Source organism: Hyposmocoma kahamanoa, unplaced genomic scaffold, assembly GCF_003589595.1.
Source record: "Hyposmocoma kahamanoa isolate Upper Pololo Valley unplaced genomic scaffold, ASM358959v1 78, whole genome shotgun sequence".
NCBI lineage: Eukaryota > Metazoa > Arthropoda > Insecta > Lepidoptera > Cosmopterigidae > Hyposmocoma > Hyposmocoma kahamanoa.
Window position 1 is genome coordinate 10378088 of NW_020653945.1, and position 19691 is coordinate 10397778.

Consider the following 19691-nt stretch of genomic DNA (forward strand, 5'->3'; position numbering starts at 1 on the left):
TCTTTTTCGCTTTTATTATATGAACAAAAAGCTTTTTTTGACCGGCTTAATGCGTTTCCGTGTCGATAAATGTGACTCCAACAAAAGCCAACATGTTCGTATGAATGCCTAGGTCGGACAACATGTCAACTTACATATGTATGTATATTTTACGGTTACATAATTTTTCGCGACGAACTTCCAATGTGTCCATGAATGATACGTAGATACAGGTATATATTGTTTGAACTTACAATAAAAAAACAATAGGAAAGAGACCACCGCGCCTTTGCGCCAGACAGTTTTCCCAACTTACAGCGTAGCCAATCTACAATACTGCTCATGGCTGCTGCAGTTGGTATCATGTTATATGGAGACGGCACCGTCGTCTGCCATATGAAATCTACGTAAACCTATAATTAAAAAAACATTAAAACTGGGATTAGCTAGTAACTTTAGATAGTATAAAGCATGTGTAACAATGTAGTTTAGTAAAAACAAATAATTTGGAATCTATTAAATATCTTCTTCTACGTATGTTACATAAAAATGCACCATTCAGAGTGGTACCCACAAGGCGACTTTTAGCAGCGACCCAAAAGCGATGCAAACGCGATACGGTAGCGATGCAGTCGCTAATCTTATACCTTTACACACACGCGCGATTTTAAGTAATGATGTAAGCGCGCGACAGCATCGATACAAACGCGATTGCATAGGCACACTTGGGATTTATAGGCGACTGCGTCTATGCAATCGCGCATTTGTATCGCTGGCAAAAGTTGCCGTGTGTAAGTTACTTATTAATAGGTTTTGAGGTTGTGAGCCCTTGAGTACGAAATTGAATAAACGGTCAATGTCCGTCTGTTGTCAATCTTATTAGTTATCGAAACAAATTATAGTTGGCAGATAGACATATCTTCATGAGAAAACGTATTAAATTATCATATCGAGTTTCATATCTTAGAGCGGTTAACACGGCGATTTTTAGCAGCAATGTAAACGCGATCCAAACGCGATGCAGTAACTATCGTTTACCTTTACACTACGCGCGAGTTTGAACAGGGATGCAAACGCGCCACTGCATCGATACAAACGCGCGATTTCATCGTTACACTTGCGATTTATAAGCGATTGCATCGATTCAATTCGTATCTACATCGTGTACATTAGTTTTTTCAAACAAACGAACGTTTCGGGCCCTTTACAGGTCCCATGGTCACGGCTGACTGAGTTGGTTTGTTTATGCAATTTAGATTCGAAAAAATAGTTTCATTCCCTATTAATTGAGTTCTTCACGTTTCAAGATCCACCTGAGTTCTTCCAAAAGTCCATTCAATTGCAACATTGTCAGTTACTCTTTGGAAAGTATTCGACATCGTAGCTATCAGCATGTTCAAAACCACTATAACAGATATTACTTCAAAACCTGTAAACAGAAGGGCGTTCCTCTTACTTTGTGTGTGAATGTATGTGAACACTTTATTGTACAACAAAAACAAATTATATATTTTTTAACAAAGAAATAGAACGTTATTGTACAAAGGCGAGCTTATCCCATAAAGGGATTTCTTCCAGCTAACCTTTGAATAATTGAAAGGCAAGTTGGCTCCTGAATCGGCAAAAAAACCTAATAAATCATGATATTGAATGTTACATAGGTACTCAATAATTAAAGAATAAATTATAATATTAAATGTACACACGAATACATAATATTAAGTAAATGATATATACGAAATATATAATGAAATGAATATATAAAATAAGACTATAACTAAATATGTGAAATGTAAACAAACATTTTGTAAGATTTAACATGAGGATATTTGATAAATTAAATTCACTTAAATAATTCGCTTTGTGAGTAGGTATGAGATTCAATCGGTTTGTATTTATTATTCACAAGTATGTAGTATCTAGTAGTAGTAGAGCACCTTAAGAAAGAGTTCGTCCAGGGAAGTACTGCCACCTTACTTATTTCTACAGCCGTTCCGGTTTTGAAGGGTAAGGGTGCTGGTGAAATTATAAGCACATGGGACTTGTCAAATTACGTCTCAGGGTGACAGGCGCAGCGGCAGCGCCCCTCAGATCTTAGTGATTGAAAGTTCTTAAGTGGCCCTGCAACTCTTATGAACAGGCGTGTAGCTTACCGCCAGGCGCACGACTTGGTCGTCCCGCCACTTGATATTATAAAAAAAATGTGTATCTTTCTCTCATAAACTTCTACACGCGCGAATGAATAGAAAATAGGTTACATTCTACTGACTACTACTTTTTCATGTCATTAGCCTGCACTATACCTATAAAGAGTTACATAGATTGTTGACTTGCAGTTGGTATTGTCCAACTTTATAGCTATTATTAACGTCTATAATGTGTAACGAGTTTGTTACTGTTATAAAACTAGTGTTAAAACACTAATTTATAGATTGAATTAACTGTGTATAATTTTCCATGTTCATTGATTCTAAAAAGGCTTGTTGTATGGCAATGTACGGGACTTTTACGTCTGCTGAGCTTTGACACGCAAGCGAATTCTATGCTAAACAGTTTCTTGCGATACTCAATCTATAAGTTAGCTGTTTAACAACGGACGAAGTCATATATTCTATTAGCTTTACGGTGCTTGAACATGCGACGCTTGCGAAAATGTAATTTAATGTTGCTGTGATAGTGGAACAACCGTTTTAATTGAGAATTCCTAATTGATAATATCCTGTCGTACTGTACTATCTCAAAATATTCTGCTGGTGACACAATTATAGCCCCTAGGGAAACCCTGTGTCGCGTTGGTGCCATGAACACACACGTAGACAACCACTAATGGTACCAAATAAGGGCTACTGTTTTCCCAAGTGAGCTACAGAACAAATCAACGGACCTTGTGCTTGATGTAGGTCTTTGGTTTGGGTTTTTGCCGTAGGGCCACCTGTGAGTAATCTATGAAAGTTTTCCTTCACTCAGTCTGGAGTATATTGTCATAGTTTTAGTAATGGAATGTTAAAAACATTATGATATTCAACAAAATAAATATTGCAACAAACAAATTCTTATTGATATTAGATATAGGCATCAAGTCTTTTTTGCTTTGAAAGTTGTATATCTTGGCCTGTACTACTTAGAGATAAATAAAAAATCAATACCTACATCCAAAACAAAAATATCCAATACGCTCCGTGAATGCGTGGCGATTGTTTCTGGGTCCCTTGACGTGGATGTTTTCAGTATTCTCCAGCACCACGTCTGCACTTTCCAGTGGCGCCATACAAAACAAAGCCCAGAATAATGTATTTAGAGTATCCCGTAGACTTGTGAAGGAAGATACCTGATGGTTAATAAACAGGGTACAACTATAGTACAATAAGATCCCGTACAAAAGTAATAGCGTGGCGTAGCGTAATGGCTTGTATGTGAGCACGCCCGCCACGCGCCTAGTACGGACGCACGCACAAATTCTCAAAAACTCGCCGTGCATTCGCGTTGCATAACGTGGGTCGTTACACGCGCCATTTATATAGAACTGAAGCGTTTCCTCAGTGTTTAAAAAACGACATCAAATTGTAGAAGTATTTATTGTTATGTTTATAGTTGACTACTTACTTCATGATCATACTCTCATAATGATCACTGATATAGAAATATAAATTCGTAAAATTATTTCAATATAGCACGAGACTACTTAAAAAAAATTATGTTTACAACTGTGGGTCCCACTAAAATATGACAATTCTACACTCCCAGTAAAGTGTACACAGAAAGGAGTAAAACTTGATAGGTAATAGGTATTGCCACTTATATTGTGTACGTAACGCAATGATTTTGTTCCCAAGTCGAACAAATTTGATTTGCTGGATATTGTGCAAAAACGGTGTTTTGTCGGATTGTGTGAAATAAATTTAAATTGGTTGCGTACTCAAGTCACTTTTAAGTGTTTATAAATTAGGGCATTCATTATAAGAAAGTTAACATAAACTACCGAGGAACAATAAAACTGTAATTTGCACAAGTTATGGTATGCAGTGAGTGACCGCTTGCCGTTTCATTTTACTACTTTCAACCTATGTCTCGACAAGTTTAGACAATAAAATACATTCGAATCAAGATGTTATATTCATGCTAAACAAATAATGGAGAAGGTATGCTAATTCGTCTATTAAATCGCGAAGTAGGTGAATAAACCGTCAATTTTGGTGTTATTATTGTCACGTTAATAGTTCTACTGTATTCTTAATAAATTCTTTGACTTGATAGTTAGGTATTATCTTTTGTGGCCAAAGACTTATTGTAAATGTATGCAACCCAGATTGAAAATGTTTTTATTTTTTAAACATTACTATGGTGGTGGTGCCAGTGACTGACAAGCATAAATTGTTCGATATCTTTTTCTATTTTTATGATCTAAACGTTTTAAATGATATTGGGTCAAACTAAATAATTCTTGTTAGAGTTAGAGTTAATAGAATCAACTACTCTTGTTTTGAAACATAAAACCTTTAGCTTTTGTAAATAAAGACCAAATTATACTTTTAAAGCCCGGTGCCCATTGATAGGACGGTATAGCAAGGGATCCTTTAGCATCTTTACATGCAATTATGCCGCCGCGCGGGCCTTAGGCATGCCGAAGTATACCGTGTCGTCGCGATATCGTGCTCGCGCCTGGCCTTTTTCAGATCAGGCAATCCAGAGGCTGCTGTCTCGGCAAAACTAAGCTTACCGCAGCTTTGTTTTCGTAACTACGACTATTTATCAATGAAATTTCAAGTATAATGACATACCTAATGTTAAAATATATTACTATTCATCACCTAAAAATCCCTAGTCGTGCTGTACCGTCTGTGGGCGTCGGGCCTTATAAAATTACCTGTACAGTTTTCATTCCAAACTCGTCCTCATAAACCATTCCGTCGTAGTATTGATATAAACGCGCTAAGCCTGCACCGAACGCACATAATATTATCGTAAACACGATCATGTACTTGTAAATGTCGATAGTCATCTTCCCTAAGGACACCTGCAAACAAGGTTATGGTAATAGGGACATGTGAACACGGAACATTTTAGAAGTCGTTTGTCGATAATACGTTGTTAACTCCGTATAGACTTTGTAACCGTATGTTTTAAAGAAGTAGCTAAATGTAAATGGTGATACAAATATTTGGAAATGATATTTGATTAAGAAAGGTATCTCTGAAACAGTTTTGGTATTGGGAAATGAAACTATTTTTCCGGATTTAAATCGCGTATATATTTGTTTTTTTTATTTAGGTAGTTTTGGTATTGTTCAGAAGTAGTGACGCAACGGAAGAATCATAACGGAAAAAGAAACGGAAACAGATGTCAAAAGTAAATCTTAACGGAAACAAAAGCGGTTGCTAAAGGGGAACTGTAAATATCCTAAATATTTCAACGAAGTAATTCCAAACTGGACTTGTTTTCGGTTTCAAAATTGCACTTAACACAAAACTGCTAAAAAACGCGCGCTTCACCGTCAAGCTAACCGTTTGCCGCGAAATTTGTGAAGTTCCGTTTAAAAGTCGCGGAAGTAGAAACGAAAACATACGAAAAAGCGAGCAGAAGTTCGCAGCAGTTTTGCGGAAGCAGAAGCAGTGGTCTGTTGCATTACTATTAAAAAAGCGTGCAGTGCCGATATAAAACTTTCGAAAGTTCGTTAATAACATCTATGATTGTGTTCAGTTGGTTACACCTAACGCTGTAAATGTTCGTAGAAAATTTAAGTTTAGGTCTAAATTTGCATTTCAAAAAGTGGCAATTTGATAACCTGTGGCTGAATGTACCTAAACAACAATAATATGTTATTTTTAGTTGTATATCTATAACTAGAACAGTAGAACAAATACTCATACAATGAGTCATGTTTACTTGAATAAGAAAACCAGGTAATGTAAATTGTATAGCCCTAAATGTTAAAAACGGCTTCATAAAAACAAACTTGTTATCTACATATAGATACTTATTATAGGCCTATTCTATGTCTCGTAGTGATTACATACATATCTTCTTTGAGTAATATGTAGAAATTTGTACGCATTCCAATACCATCTCTACTATTTCGATACCTTTCTTGTCTAGCACCAAAAATAGATAGTAATAGCATGTTGAGCGTAAACCTCATTTCCCTGGCGCAAGATAAACTGTCCACCCACATGGGCTCTAACGAAGGCATTCTCTGTATCCCGATTATGCAAAACATTATTGTTCCGATTGGAAATCTGTTGCATTTGTTATTACTAACGTGCGGACAACGGCACATCAGACTTCACATTTTTGTTCGAAAATCGCCTCCATTCCAACAGAACAAGATATGTCAATGTGTAGCTTGATGTGCTGGCGTGTGTACATGTTCAATTCTATTTTTCCACGGATATTGGATACTCCTCCTGCATATTGTAAAAACTACGTTTGCTAGTCGTCAACTTAAAAGGCAATCGACTCATTTATATAACCGTATAAATAAAACCTTAAACATCTATCACATTAACTTACATGACTGTAAAAGATTTGTAGTACAATGGCTACACACGATAAATTACGAAGAGACTGAGGCTCTATATGAAGCCAGCGCATATACAGGGCGTCCCACGGCTATGCCACATGGAGGGGAAGTACCTTAAATACCGTAGATAGAACATTTTACTAAAAGAAGGCTTCATTTTGATTTTAAAGCAATTCGAACTGCATTCAAAGATTTTTAAATAATCGCCTGTCTGAACCGGTAATCGGACCCGCCAAAATTTGAAAAAAAATTGTTTTTAAAATTAAAATGAAGTCTTCTTTCAGTAACATTTTCTATCTATGGTATTTAAGGTACTGTAACTCCATGTGACATAGCCGTGAGACGCCACGTACATTACTTATTCATGTAACATAAATCCGTTGGTATACATAAGGCGCACTATAAGTTTCCGGAACTGGCCACTTATATAAACAATATTTAAAAAGTAATTACAACATTTGAAAATGGAACTCTGGCTGTAGAATACAGTTTGTTTCATCTGACTGTAACTTGTTTTTACATTGTGGCGTCATTGTAGAAATTGGTTGTCTACATCACCATGGATTTAATTTGTGAGAATTTTCGTAGTATGATTTTCTACGACTTTAAGTGTAATTGAACAGCTCAGCAGAGCTTCGCTCGGCTTCAAACTGTTTTTGGCGATGAAGCACCATGCAAGACGACTATTTATAGCTGGTTTGCAGAATTCAAACGCGGTCGTGTGAATCGCAGTGACGAATTTCGTGATGGACGCCCGTCCACTGCCGTGAACAACAAAAACATCGATGCTGTGCGCCGTATGAACAAAACAGACAAGCATGTGACATACCATGAGATTCGGGCGTCTTTAGGCATAGGCATGAGTCAAATACAATCAATATTACACAAACATTTGGGTGTGAAAACGCTGTGCTCTCGGTGGATTCCACACAATTTGACAGAAGCTCAAAAAACGGATCGCGTCACTTGGTGCAATGCCATGCTTACCAGATTCAAAGAAGGAGCGTCAAATTTAGTGTGGGACATAGTAATAGGTGACGAAACATGAATTTATAGTTACGATCCCAAAACAAAGCAGCAATCGAGCGTATGAGTCTTTCGATATGAGCCGAAACCAACCAAAGTGGCGTGCGTGCAAAGTGCCTGTAAGCGGATGATTGCTTCTTTTTTTAATAAAACTGAACACGTGGCTACTATTGCTTTGGAGAATCATTGTACCGTGAATAGTGATTGGTACACGACCATTTGTTTGCCGTAAGTTATTGACAAACTCCGTAAAAATAACAAAAACGCCGTATCATCTTGCACCACGATAATGCCAGTTCTCACACGGCCAGACAGACAAATGAATTTTTGAAGGTGAACAACGTTGACCTTATGAGCCATCCCGCGTACGGTCCCGACCTGGCACCTTGTGACTTTTATTTATTTCAACTTTTTAAAAATTATTTATGTCAACGATTTTCATCACCTGAAGAGGCTGTCGAAGAGTATGAAAAATATGTTTCAGAGATTGTCACGGAGGAGTGGCATAAATGTTTTCGAAATTGGTTCATTCGTATGAAAAAGTGCATTAACGCTAACGGAGAATATTTTGAGAAACATTAAATTCATTTCTGACCATTTATAGTATTTTTTTCTTATTCATTCCGGAAACTTATAGTGCGCCTCACGTACTTTATTCTTATTATTGTTGACATTAAATTGACAATGATAAATTATTTTAATTCGTCGAAGAAATAAAATAATTTCAAATGATTTCATTTCTTATTTTCTTTCATTTAAAAGTACATGCAACAATAAAAATTGATGAGGTGTAAATTCAGAACGCATCCGAAGGCAAACTTTTTCTTTTAAAAAGTTCAACTGTTTTGCTTTCATCTACCATTTCACGAAACACACAACTTTTCACAACTTTTCAGCGAGGTGAAAAGTTGTGTGTTTCGCTCGGCAGCAAAGTTGTTTTGCGTCTCGGGTCTTGAAACCCTCGCTACGCTCAGGAATCTATATTTGAATTTCGAATTCAATCTTAGCTTCCTTCGCTTGCTCAGCTTTCAATACAAGCACTCGCGGCAAACAACAACTTTGCTGCCTTGCTTAACAAATAACTATAAGATTGAGACGAAATAAAGTTTTTTTATTTATTTTATGGGATAGTTAACGGTTTTGGTGTTTTTAATTAAAAAAAAAGGTTTTCTAAATGAAGTCAATTCTATTAGTAGAACTAAATCAGTGAGTAAGCGTTTATGCCATCAGTAGTTTACTTTTAGTCCTAACGTACTTCGTAGTTATCACAGACATATATCTGGATATATGTCTGTGGTAGTTATCAATGCAAAGCGAGTCTTATGATAACGAGTAAAAATTGTACAAGATACAAATATAGCGTGGAGTATGTCTATGAAAAAAACTGTATGTCTCAATTATACCTACATAAATTGTAAAGGTTAGATGCCACTCGTCTGTAGGTATGCATCAACTCCACGTCTACTTAACGTCGGTGTTTTGTAGGAAGGGCCAAAGCGTCATTTCGAAAAATATTTCAGTTGAGCATGTTTTAGGTTTTAATGACTATATAACGAAATATTTTAAAACAGTAGTAAAAAACTAAAAGAAGCTTCCCTGAATTTTTTGGAAATGGCGTTTTCTCCCTTTCTACAAAACACCAACGATAATATAATAAACTCGTAGTAATGTGATATTGCATTGGTACACTAGATAAATAGTGTGTGTTGAACACCTAAATATACTTCCTCACTACGAATATCTTCGTTGTGAGAAAGTATGTTGGGGTAAAAACTTTACCTACCTGCAGAGGGCCGAGGTGGTAGTTAAGTTGGCAAAACATCATTAGCCGAAAGTAAGAGAATATTGTCGCCAAACAAAAAGTTCCTTCTGCTACGAGTGTCGGGTCGTATTGGTTCCAATATTTGCGTTCTGTAACAAAATTGTTGCAGAATAATTTGCTAATTCTACGCTATACTACTTACTATGTTAAGTCGTGAACGGTCCTGGATTAACGTTGTTAGAATCAATTTCAGATATGTGTCAGTATCAAATCGTATCTGATTGGCTACATACGTAGGGCGCATTTATAAGTTTCTGGAACGAATAAGAAAAAAATACTATAAATAGTCAGAAATGAATTTATTGTTTTTCAAAATATTCCCCGTTAGCGTTATTACACTTTTTCATACGAATAAACCAATTTTGAAAACATTTATGCCACTCCTCCGTGACAATCTCTGAAACATATTTTTCATACTCTTCGACAGCCTCTTCAGGTGATGAAAATCGTTGAACGCGTAACTGGCTCTTAATTTTTGTAAATAAATAAAAGTCACAAGGTGCCAGGTCGGGACCGTACGCGGGATGGCTCATAAGGTCAACGTTGTTCACCTTAAAAAATTCATTTGTCTATCTGGCCGTGTGAGATTGCATTATCGTGGTGCTAGATGATACGGCGTTTTTGTAATTTTTACGGAGTTTGTCAATAACTTCCGACTATTTACGGTACAACGATTCTCCAAAGCAACAGTAGCCACGTGTCCAGTTTTATTAAAAAAAGAAGCAATCATCCGCTTAGAGGCACTTTGCACGCGCGCCACTTTGGTTGGTTTCGGCTCATCTCGAAAGATCCATACGCTCGATTGCTGCTTTGTTTTCGGATCGTAACTATAAATCCATGTTTCGTCACCTGTTACTATGTCCCACACTAAATTTGACGCTCCTTCGTTGAATCTGGTAAGCATGGCATTGCACCAAGGGACGCGATCCGTTTCTTGAGGCTCAGTCAAATTGTGTGGGATCCACCGAGAGCACAGCTTTTTCACACCCAAATGTTTGTGTACTATTGATTGTATTTGACTCATGCCTATGCCTAAAGATGCCTGAATCTCATGGTATATCACATGCCTGTCTGTTTTGATCATACGGCACACAGCGTCGATGTTTTTGTTGTTCACAGCAGTGGACAGGCGATCAACACGAAATTCGTCACTGAGATTTACACGACCGCGTTTGAATTCTGCAAACCAGCTACATAATTAGTCGTCTTGCATGGTGCTTCATCGCCAAAAGCAGTTTGAAGCCGAGCGAAGCTCCGCTGAGCTGTTAACTTATACTTAAATTCGTAGAAAATCATACTACGAAAATTTTCACGAGTTAAACCCATGGTGATGTAGACAACCCATTTCTAAAATGTCGACTCAATGTAAAAACAAGTGACACTCAGATGAAACAAACTGTATTCTACAGCCAAAGAGTTCCATTTTCAAATGTAATTATTTTTTAAACATTGTTTATGTGAGTGGCCAGTTCCGGAAACTTACAGTGCGCCCTATGTAGCTATTTAATTTTTTTATTTAATTTATTTATTGAACAGGTAAAGGCACAGATTACATTTAATAAAAGGAAAACACGAACAAAAGGTTTAACTGCTTATTTCTATAAGAAATGTCTTCCTGCAGACCTAAATATAGGACAAAATAATTACCATAACGGACTTACGTGCACAAAAAACAAAATTACGTAATACAATATTAATAACATTAAACTATTATAAACTAGATAATTACATATTTCCTAATATAATACCTATACGATAATACCCATAAGCTATCTTTTTTGTTACTTTAAAAAAATACCAAGCAACGGGACGAACGCCACTTACGACACACCTGTTCACAACAGTTGCAGTGCTACTCACTGCTTTAAGTCACAAAGATCTGAGAGGTACTGCCACTGCGCCCGTCACCCTGAGACATAAGTTGACAAGTACCATGCGTCTGTAATTCACCAGCACATTACTGCTTGGCGGCAGAAATAGATAAGGTGGCAGTACTTCTCTGGACGAATTCATTCACAAGGAGCTCTACTACTACTGATGTAATTTACCCAAATGTTCCTCATCATTAATAGCGACATCCAAAGCAGCTAAGACCCAAAAGAGGAAAGTAAAACCAAAGAGTGAGATCATAAGGATCTCAGCCCAGTTCCACATCTCACAGAAATACCGCCGTGGGCCCTGCATCAGGCACATCCGTATCGCCGACCATGTGTAGCCACATATGTATAGGACTAAGGGTGCTTCTGCACCTAAAAGTTAACAATTATATGAATGTTTTTATTAGTGTATAGAACACTGATTAGGTGCAACGTTATTTGTTGGCTTATTTTCTATTATACTCGTGCTCTGGATCATGCCATCGCTGTAGTGAACCACATAAGGTTGTAGAAAGTATTTTTGACATTTGTAATTTGTAGATTGTCGAAAATACAGAATAAAAGATTGAATTGGAATTGATTTAATACTTTTTTATAGTATCGGGACGAACAAGTCGTGCGCCTGGTGTTAAGCGACACGCCTGTGCATTACAGTTGCAGAGCCACTCAGAGCTTTAAATCGTATACCTGTGAGGAGCATTGCCACTGCGCCTGTCACCCCGTGACGTGACGAGAACTGAAGTTGACAAGCCTCATGTGCCTGTAATTTCACCAGTACCCTTCAAAACAGGAGCGCAGTAGTGTTCTCATTACTGCTTGGCGACAGAAGAAGGAGGCAGTACTTCCACGGGTGATTATATTCACTTATTATTTATTGTAGATATTTTTTGTAATGTTTGCGCAAATAAAAACTTAAATTACATTGTTTAAATACAAAACTGTTTACTCCAAAAAGCGAAAAAATTACCATTTATAAGAGAACAACTAGTTGAGATCCATTTAATGAACCCGTTTGCTATAAGCAGTTAAGGAGTCAAGATCAGTACAGCTGTTTGGGAGCTACGATGCTACAGACAAACGTACAGACAGATAGACAAAGGCTTCAGATTTCTAACACTCGTATTTTTTGCATCAGGTTTAAAGAATATATTGTTCATCACACTTGCTCGTAAACAATACCGTAACATGCAGGCAAAGTCCGCCGTAATGGCCTAAATTACGCCTATGGGCTTTTTTATTACATTACCGCCTTACGGCAGTAATGGATTTATTTTTTATTTAATTGCACTGTACTTCTCAACGTCAAGATTAAGCATAAAGATTTTATGCTCGAAAAATCTGAATGTATTTTGCATAAGCTTGCAGTAGGTCAATGCTTGCAGTATAGAAAAAAGTAAACATTTGCAATTTAACCATAATTCACTGAATTAATTTTATAAATTTAAATTCTGCAGTATTTTTAGCATTTTGAAATTATTTGTTTTATATGTAATACGTCATGGCTGCATGCGATTTTGCCTTTTACATCATTTTAGTTCGAGTTGTGTTATCTATGGAAGAATAGCTGAACATCTGTTTATAAGAAAAAACAACAAATACACGCCATTTGCAAAATCTGTAATTGTTGTGTTGTATCGAAAGTGAATAGATATCGTAGGTTGTGAAGCGGTATTTATTTTTTCCTGCATTTATCTTTGTATTTATTTCCTCTTAAATGTGATGTAAAACATTGTATGTTACACAGGCTGTACTGGATTACGAACATCGACTCCCAAAGCCCACAGTTTTCGACTTCGGGCTTTTAATAGAGTCTCGTTCGTAATTCCTTATTTACCGCCTTTAATACACAATGTACTATTAGGACTGACTTAGCTAACTTGTTATAGTATTTTTTTTTGTAAATGTAAGTTTTCCGTACCTGTATTTGGAGGTCCTCTGGACTGCTTGGTTTTATCTTGATTGGATATGTAAAAGACCAGACCTAAGAATATGAAGTACGCGGATGTATGAGTAATTAGTTTATTTAACGGTATACTCCAGTGTCTAACTTTAGAGGCTCTTGGCGCCATCTGCAATTAAAATATTATGTATAAGAATTATGAGGAGACACATGACATGCTGCTGTGAAACATGTCTGAGCTGACATACTTTTACACCGTTGGGCTTTACTAAAACGAACGTTTAGAACATTAATATAATTAGTAGCCGTAGAGCGCCTTGTGAAAGAGTTCATCCAAGATAGTACTACCACCTTACTTATTTATGCCGCCGAGCAGTAATATCAGCATTACTGTGTTCCGATTTTGAAGGGTAAAGGTGCTGGTGAAATTACAGAAATCCACCAGCACCCTTACCCTTCAAAATCGGATGTGCCTGTGCACATGGGACTTATCAACTTATGTCTCAGGGTGACGGCCGCAGTGGCAATGCCCATCAGATCTTTGCGATGTAAAGCTCTGAGTGGCACTGCAACTGTTATGGATAGTTATGTTCCGACAGCACGACTTGTTCGTCCCGTCATTTAGTGTTATATAAAAATAAATTAGATCCTACAGAATTTAACTAAGTCATCAAAATTTTGTTGCGAATTTAGGGTGATAGATGTATTTTTTTAACTCCTGACGTAAAAAGAGCGATGAGAGAAAGAGGCTTCAAATTTATAATAAATTTGAAGCCTTTGTCTGTGTGTAAGTTTGTATGTGGCATCATAGTTCTCAAATAGATGGCCTACTCTCAGCACGGTTTTTTTAATTTGAAGGCTAATTTTGTTGGGATGGTCCTTAGCCTATGTTTGATGAACACTAGTTCAGCATTGTAAAGATCATTAAGCTCTTATCCCGGCTAGTGAAGGGATCTCAACCATAAAACGTACATTTATTTTTCACCTCACTAACACGGAAAGGCTTTATCGTTGGAAATCTGCGCGCAAAACCCCTTTTTGCACGCTAGCGTGGAAATGGTTTTTGAAATTTGAACCTGACGATGGACTGTGCACTAACTGATACACCTAACTATTCCTTCGATGAAAAATAATCATAATGACACGTTCAACTACGTGATTTGTCGTACAATATTTATGTAATTTAGATCCGTTGGTATATTTTATTCTTATTATGGTTGATATTAAATTGACCACGATAACTAATTTTGTTTATTAAATTATTGTAATTCGTCGAAGAACTAAAATAATTTCAATAATCACACAAAATTATAAGTACAAGTAAGAATAAAAATTGATGAGATGCATATTCAGAACGCAAGTTAAAGATAAAGTTGTTCTTTTGACTAAAAAAAATTGTGACGTGTTCCGAAACGCGATTCGTCATAAGTACATTAAGTATTTATATAATATTAATCCGTTCGTATAAATTCTTGTTATTGTTATTGACATTAAATTGACAACGATAACACTAATTTTGTTTTATTGGATTATTTTAATTTGTCGAAGAACTAAAATAATTTTGTTAACCACATAAAATTATAATACAAAGAAGAAGAAAACGTATGTGGTGTAAATTCAGAACGCACCCAAAACTAAACTTATTTTTTTTTAATTTTTATTTTAATGACTGTAATTTCAATACTTTGGATTGAATTGTACTGTAATATATTACAAAGAAACAAAACATGAGCGACTCTGAGTCTAGCGGTGATGAAAAACTGATTTGTAAGCGCCCGTGCACCCGACACGAATTTCAAACGACACGTAGTAGTCATCACATAGTTCAACTGCTTTTCTTTCATCTACCATTTTCCTCGCTATAGGGAGGTGAAAAGTTGTGTGTTTCGCTCGGCAACAACGTTGTTTTGCGTCTCGTGCCTTGAAACCCTCGCTACACACAGGATTCAATACAAGCACTCACGCCAAACAATAACTTTGTAGCCCTACATAACAAATAACTATTACTTCCAATTTGTTCGATCAACTTGAAATTTGGTGTACTATAGAGATTATGTTATGATAATTTGTTTCGAGGACCTCTCTGGTCGAGTGGTTTCATCGAGTATATAACCAGAAATAGAGACGAAATGTCATTTAATTTGTTTGAAAACTTCTGCCAAATCATTACTGTGACAACTGCGCTCCTATTGGCCAGCTCGAATTCGAAACAATTGACGTATGTCGTCAATTGTTTCACTTCAAATTGACCAGTTTAACTTGAGCTTTGCTGTAATGAACGAAAATTGCAAAATTACATATTTAATATTTAATTACCGATGAAATGATTAGATGTTTTGCTGTTACCACACCACCGAATGGAACAGCCCCCATTGTTAGAGATTATTATCTTTATTACAATAAATACATAATATTTTTGAAATATACAGAGACGTACATACAGGTCAGTTGTTGGCGCTGTACTATTTCAATTTTCTAATTTGTGATTTCAGCGCAAACGAGAATTAATATTTAAAAGTGATATAAGACCCATTTACCTGATGAGTTGCCAGGGATGAATGGCCCTTATTTCGACTTTATTTCTGGTTATATACTCGATAAGTGGTTTGCTCACTGGTTTCCATGGTGTCGCCATCTCTGAGGTCCCGGGTTCGATCCCCGGCCGGGTCAATGTAGAAAATCTAAGTTTTCTATATTCTCCCGAGTTTGGGTGTTTGTGGTAGGTATCTGACGTCTCTGGTTCCGATTTCCATAACACAAATGCTTTAGTTACTTACTTTGGGATCGGAGCAACGTATGTGTTGTCTAATATTTATATTATATTATAATAATACGGTAGCCTTGATTTGGTACTGCAATCAGGGCAGTCTGCTGACTACCCAACTCCTCGACTACTTGCAGTATAAATATTTATGTTTGGGGTCATTGAATTGATCTCAACACGCTTAAAGATGGTGACTTTGTTGACTTTTTAGAATACACAGTTTTTTATCGCGGGTTTTTAAATTTTAATTTAATTAAAAACCTTTATATTATGGAAAGTCGCAGGTGTGACCAATAGTATGTAGTGGCTACATTTATGTAAGTAAACGCAATGGAAACCCTATGACACGCGGGTGCCATGAACACACACATAGGCAACCACAAATTACACCCAAACTCACGAGAGAAAGAAATGTAGGCCATACATATATTTCTCCCGGCCTGGGAATCGAACCTGAGATGTCTGCATGGCAGACTAGCATGGTGACCGTTTGTCCACTGAGGCAGTTAAATAAAATTGCATACCTTCGTGGTACATGCCCGTTGGTACGCTACTAATGCTTGTTGCGTGCTATTCTAGCAATAAATTTTTGCAAACGGTCTGTTTAGATACCTCACAAGCCAAGGCCGCTAGTTCTCAGCAAATAAAGCATTAGCTATCGTAGACAGTGTTATCTTAATCTACGACAGATGTATTTATTACTCTTACGTGTCTTATACAGCGGATGTGAGATGTGTAATTAGAAACCGGCCTGTGAGTGTCTTCTTTATTTTGTTTGTCTGTGTTTAGGTACACAGGTAAATAAGATACGATTATCTCGTTTAAGAAGAGGTTTGATAGGATTACATATTTTAATAATATTGCAACAGATCGTTTTTGGTGGGTGTGTAATGTATCATATAAATATATTTTATAACATATTTGCTCGTAAAGTGGCTGAAATCACACCAATTTCAATATCGTAATGTATTTCATTACGCACTTGTGCGTTATTGTAATGTAAAACGCACAAGTGCGTTATTGTAATGTAAATCGCACGAGTTTTTTTTTAATAAAGTAACATGCACGGTTTTTTAAGATGCTCCGTCTAAAAATGAACGATACTTTTTTAAATCTTTGCAAAGAGTTTTTATGTTAGAAAAGTGGTCAATATTTTATGAATAAAATTAACTTTGGGAGATAAAATATAGTAAATAAATATTTAATTCTTTCTTTTAATTAATTTTGACAATAAATTACAACCATTTATCTGTAACAAAAACACAAAAATATTAATTTACTTTATTAGTAATACTGGCTATTTTTATACCTTTGCTTAAAAAAAAAGTTGATGCGCGCGTATGGCTAATTTGTGGACAAGTAAAAATTATTTCGCGCGTTTTTTCTTTTCGCTGTATTGTTTTTATTTGAAAATGTCGTCAAGTAGTGATGAATTTATTAATTTGACACCGCCACAAGTCTTAAACGCAGCGGAAAAGGCTACTCTAAGCCTCTTACCTGAAAAATCGACCGATAGATACTTACAAGCGTATCAAAATTTCATCATATGGAACACAAGCAAAGATGCAAATTCATTTTCAGAAAATGTGTGTTTAGCCTATTTCATGGAACTTTCTCAAAAATATAAGTCATACTCCAACTTGATAGCATTTTTAAAAAGACGCTCAGATGGCCATGTAAGTAAAAAGTCGAAAGTATTTTCGGCTGACAATATCAAGAAGTTCCTAAAAGAAGCTCCGGATTGGCGATATTTGGCAACAAAGGTCAGTTGAAACTAAATTATTGTTATTAATTTCTTTCACTTTCGTATTTCTTTACAATATAGGTGTTTATACGTTCTTTTTATCTCTTCAGGTTGTATTAATATTCGGTATAAATGGTGCATGTAGACGTCAAGAGTTGGCAAACATAACAACTAATGACGTCGAGAACCATGGGCGGGTTCTTCTTGTCCAGGTCAAAAACACAAAAAATAAAATTCCAAGGTCGTTCACAATACAGGGGCCTTTTTACAACGTAGTGAAGAAATACGAAGCGCTTCGTTCAACAAAAGCTAATTCCAACAGATTTTTTCAAAATTACCAAAATGGAAAATGCACTAACCAACCCATTGGGATTAATAAATTGGGAGCAATGCTGAAAGAAATTGCCACTTTCTTAAATTTGCCTCAAGCACATGAATACACAGGGCACAGTTTCCGTAGGTCCTCGGCTACATTGCTCGCCGATTCAGGTGCGGACTTATTGACACTAAAACGCCACGGAGGATGGCGGTCAAGCAATGTAGCCGAAGGATACATAGAAGACTCGATAAGAAATAAAGAAGAAATTAGTTCTCGCATTACAAGGAATATAAATTTGGAGTCAAGTGTTGACTTTCAACCATCTACGAGCACACACGCGTACATTCCACCATCGTCGCAATCGCCTCCGCCGCGCGCCGCCGCCACCGACTGCAGAACTCTGTGGTCTCGTTTCTCCTACTTTCACTCAAGAGAGTGAGAGAGAGACTGGGGAGATTGTAACTAATAATAATAACTTGACAACATTAAAAATGCCAACTGGCAACGTAACAATCACTTGTAAAAATTGTTCAAATTTCTATAACTGCTTTAACAAGTAATTAAAGATTTATTCGTTTAAGAAAGTCAGAGTCTTATTTATTTCCTCGCAAATATGTTATAAAACGTCGTATGACATACGTGCGCTATTGAAAATTACAGCCTCTGCTTTCTTATAGCCCTCGCCTACGGCTCGGGCTAGCAATATCGCCTCGGCTGTAATTTTCAACTTACCGCACTTATATCATAATGTACTATAACCTAAAGCTCATGCTCAAGCTCAAGCTCAAATGAGCATCAATTGTGAATCAATTTAAATTAGTTTATTTGAAATTCACACAAATGAGGCGCACCTCGTTTTTGATTCCATACTATACTATAAACAATATATGAGTAATTTATCTAGATATTTTTTTATCGAGTTAGTTTTAACTGCAAAAATTCGAGTACAAGTAAAAAATACTTTCCTCAGAACGACCTTTTTATAGCTTGCATAGAAAATAAAATACTGCCGCAGGCTCTAAATTACGATTTTAATTGAATGTAAAGCATTTATTTATGAATGCACCAAATAATCTTATGCAAATACTAAATAAACTTGTAATTTAACGAGTTTATATTATATAGTGTCTTTAAGATTCGTTATTTATAGCAAGGCTGAAGCACTAGGCGTAAATTAATTTCAAATATTAAATTATTACGTGTATCAAGAATCGCTAGATATGTATTTCCATAATTTATTGAGTGCTAAGAATTAAAGATTTATGGTTATTCCTACCTACTATACTTTACCTACTCTGATAAATTTAGAAAATACTAGCTGTAATTAAACTTTTATTGAATTGATATTCAATTACTTTTTGGGAAATTACTTAACTAGTTTGTTATAATTATGAATACAAAGATCGAACATTTACAAAATATTTCTACTATCCGGCCGGATTAGAACTGACGTTGGCTAGCAAATCGTGCCCGACGCTATACCAACTAAGACACGGAACAAACTCACGAATTTTTCTCTCTGCTTGTTGTCGGATCTTTGTATTTGGTTTTCAACGACTTTTTAAGCGTATTAGAAATTAAAAGAGAAAAGAAATAAAAAAATTAAAAGAAATCCTAGATGATTTCTTTTTGTCATACTAAGCCACTCGACCCATCGAACAAGTAGTGCGCCTGATGATAAGCGACACGCCTACCCATAACAGTTGCAGTGCCACTCAGAGCTTTAAATTGCAAAGATCTAAG

The 19691-nt window shown here is 36.2% G+C and overlaps 1 protein-coding gene across 2 annotated transcripts in view; it reads right to left on the reverse strand.

Moving 5' to 3' along the window:
• The window catches only part of LOC113232939 (short transient receptor potential channel 6-like), a 32692-nt gene that overhangs the window by 1965 nt on the left and 11036 nt on the right, over positions 1–19691 (reverse strand). The window contains exons 9-15 of one of the 2 annotated variants that reach the window (XM_026467848.1): positions 13140–13290; positions 11393–11593; positions 9306–9433; positions 4844–4993; positions 3130–3307; positions 1293–1408; positions 234–392 (exon numbers count right to left, since the gene is read on the reverse strand). In XM_026467848.1, coding sequence (XP_026323633.1) covers positions 234–392; positions 1293–1408; positions 3130–3307; positions 4844–4993; positions 9306–9433; positions 11393–11593; positions 13140–13290 — 1083 coding nt within the window. The remainder of the gene's footprint in view (positions 1–233; positions 393–1292; positions 1409–3129; positions 3308–4843; positions 4994–9305; positions 9434–11392; positions 11594–13139; positions 13291–19691) is intronic. The other variant, XM_026467849.1, reaches the window with a different exon arrangement.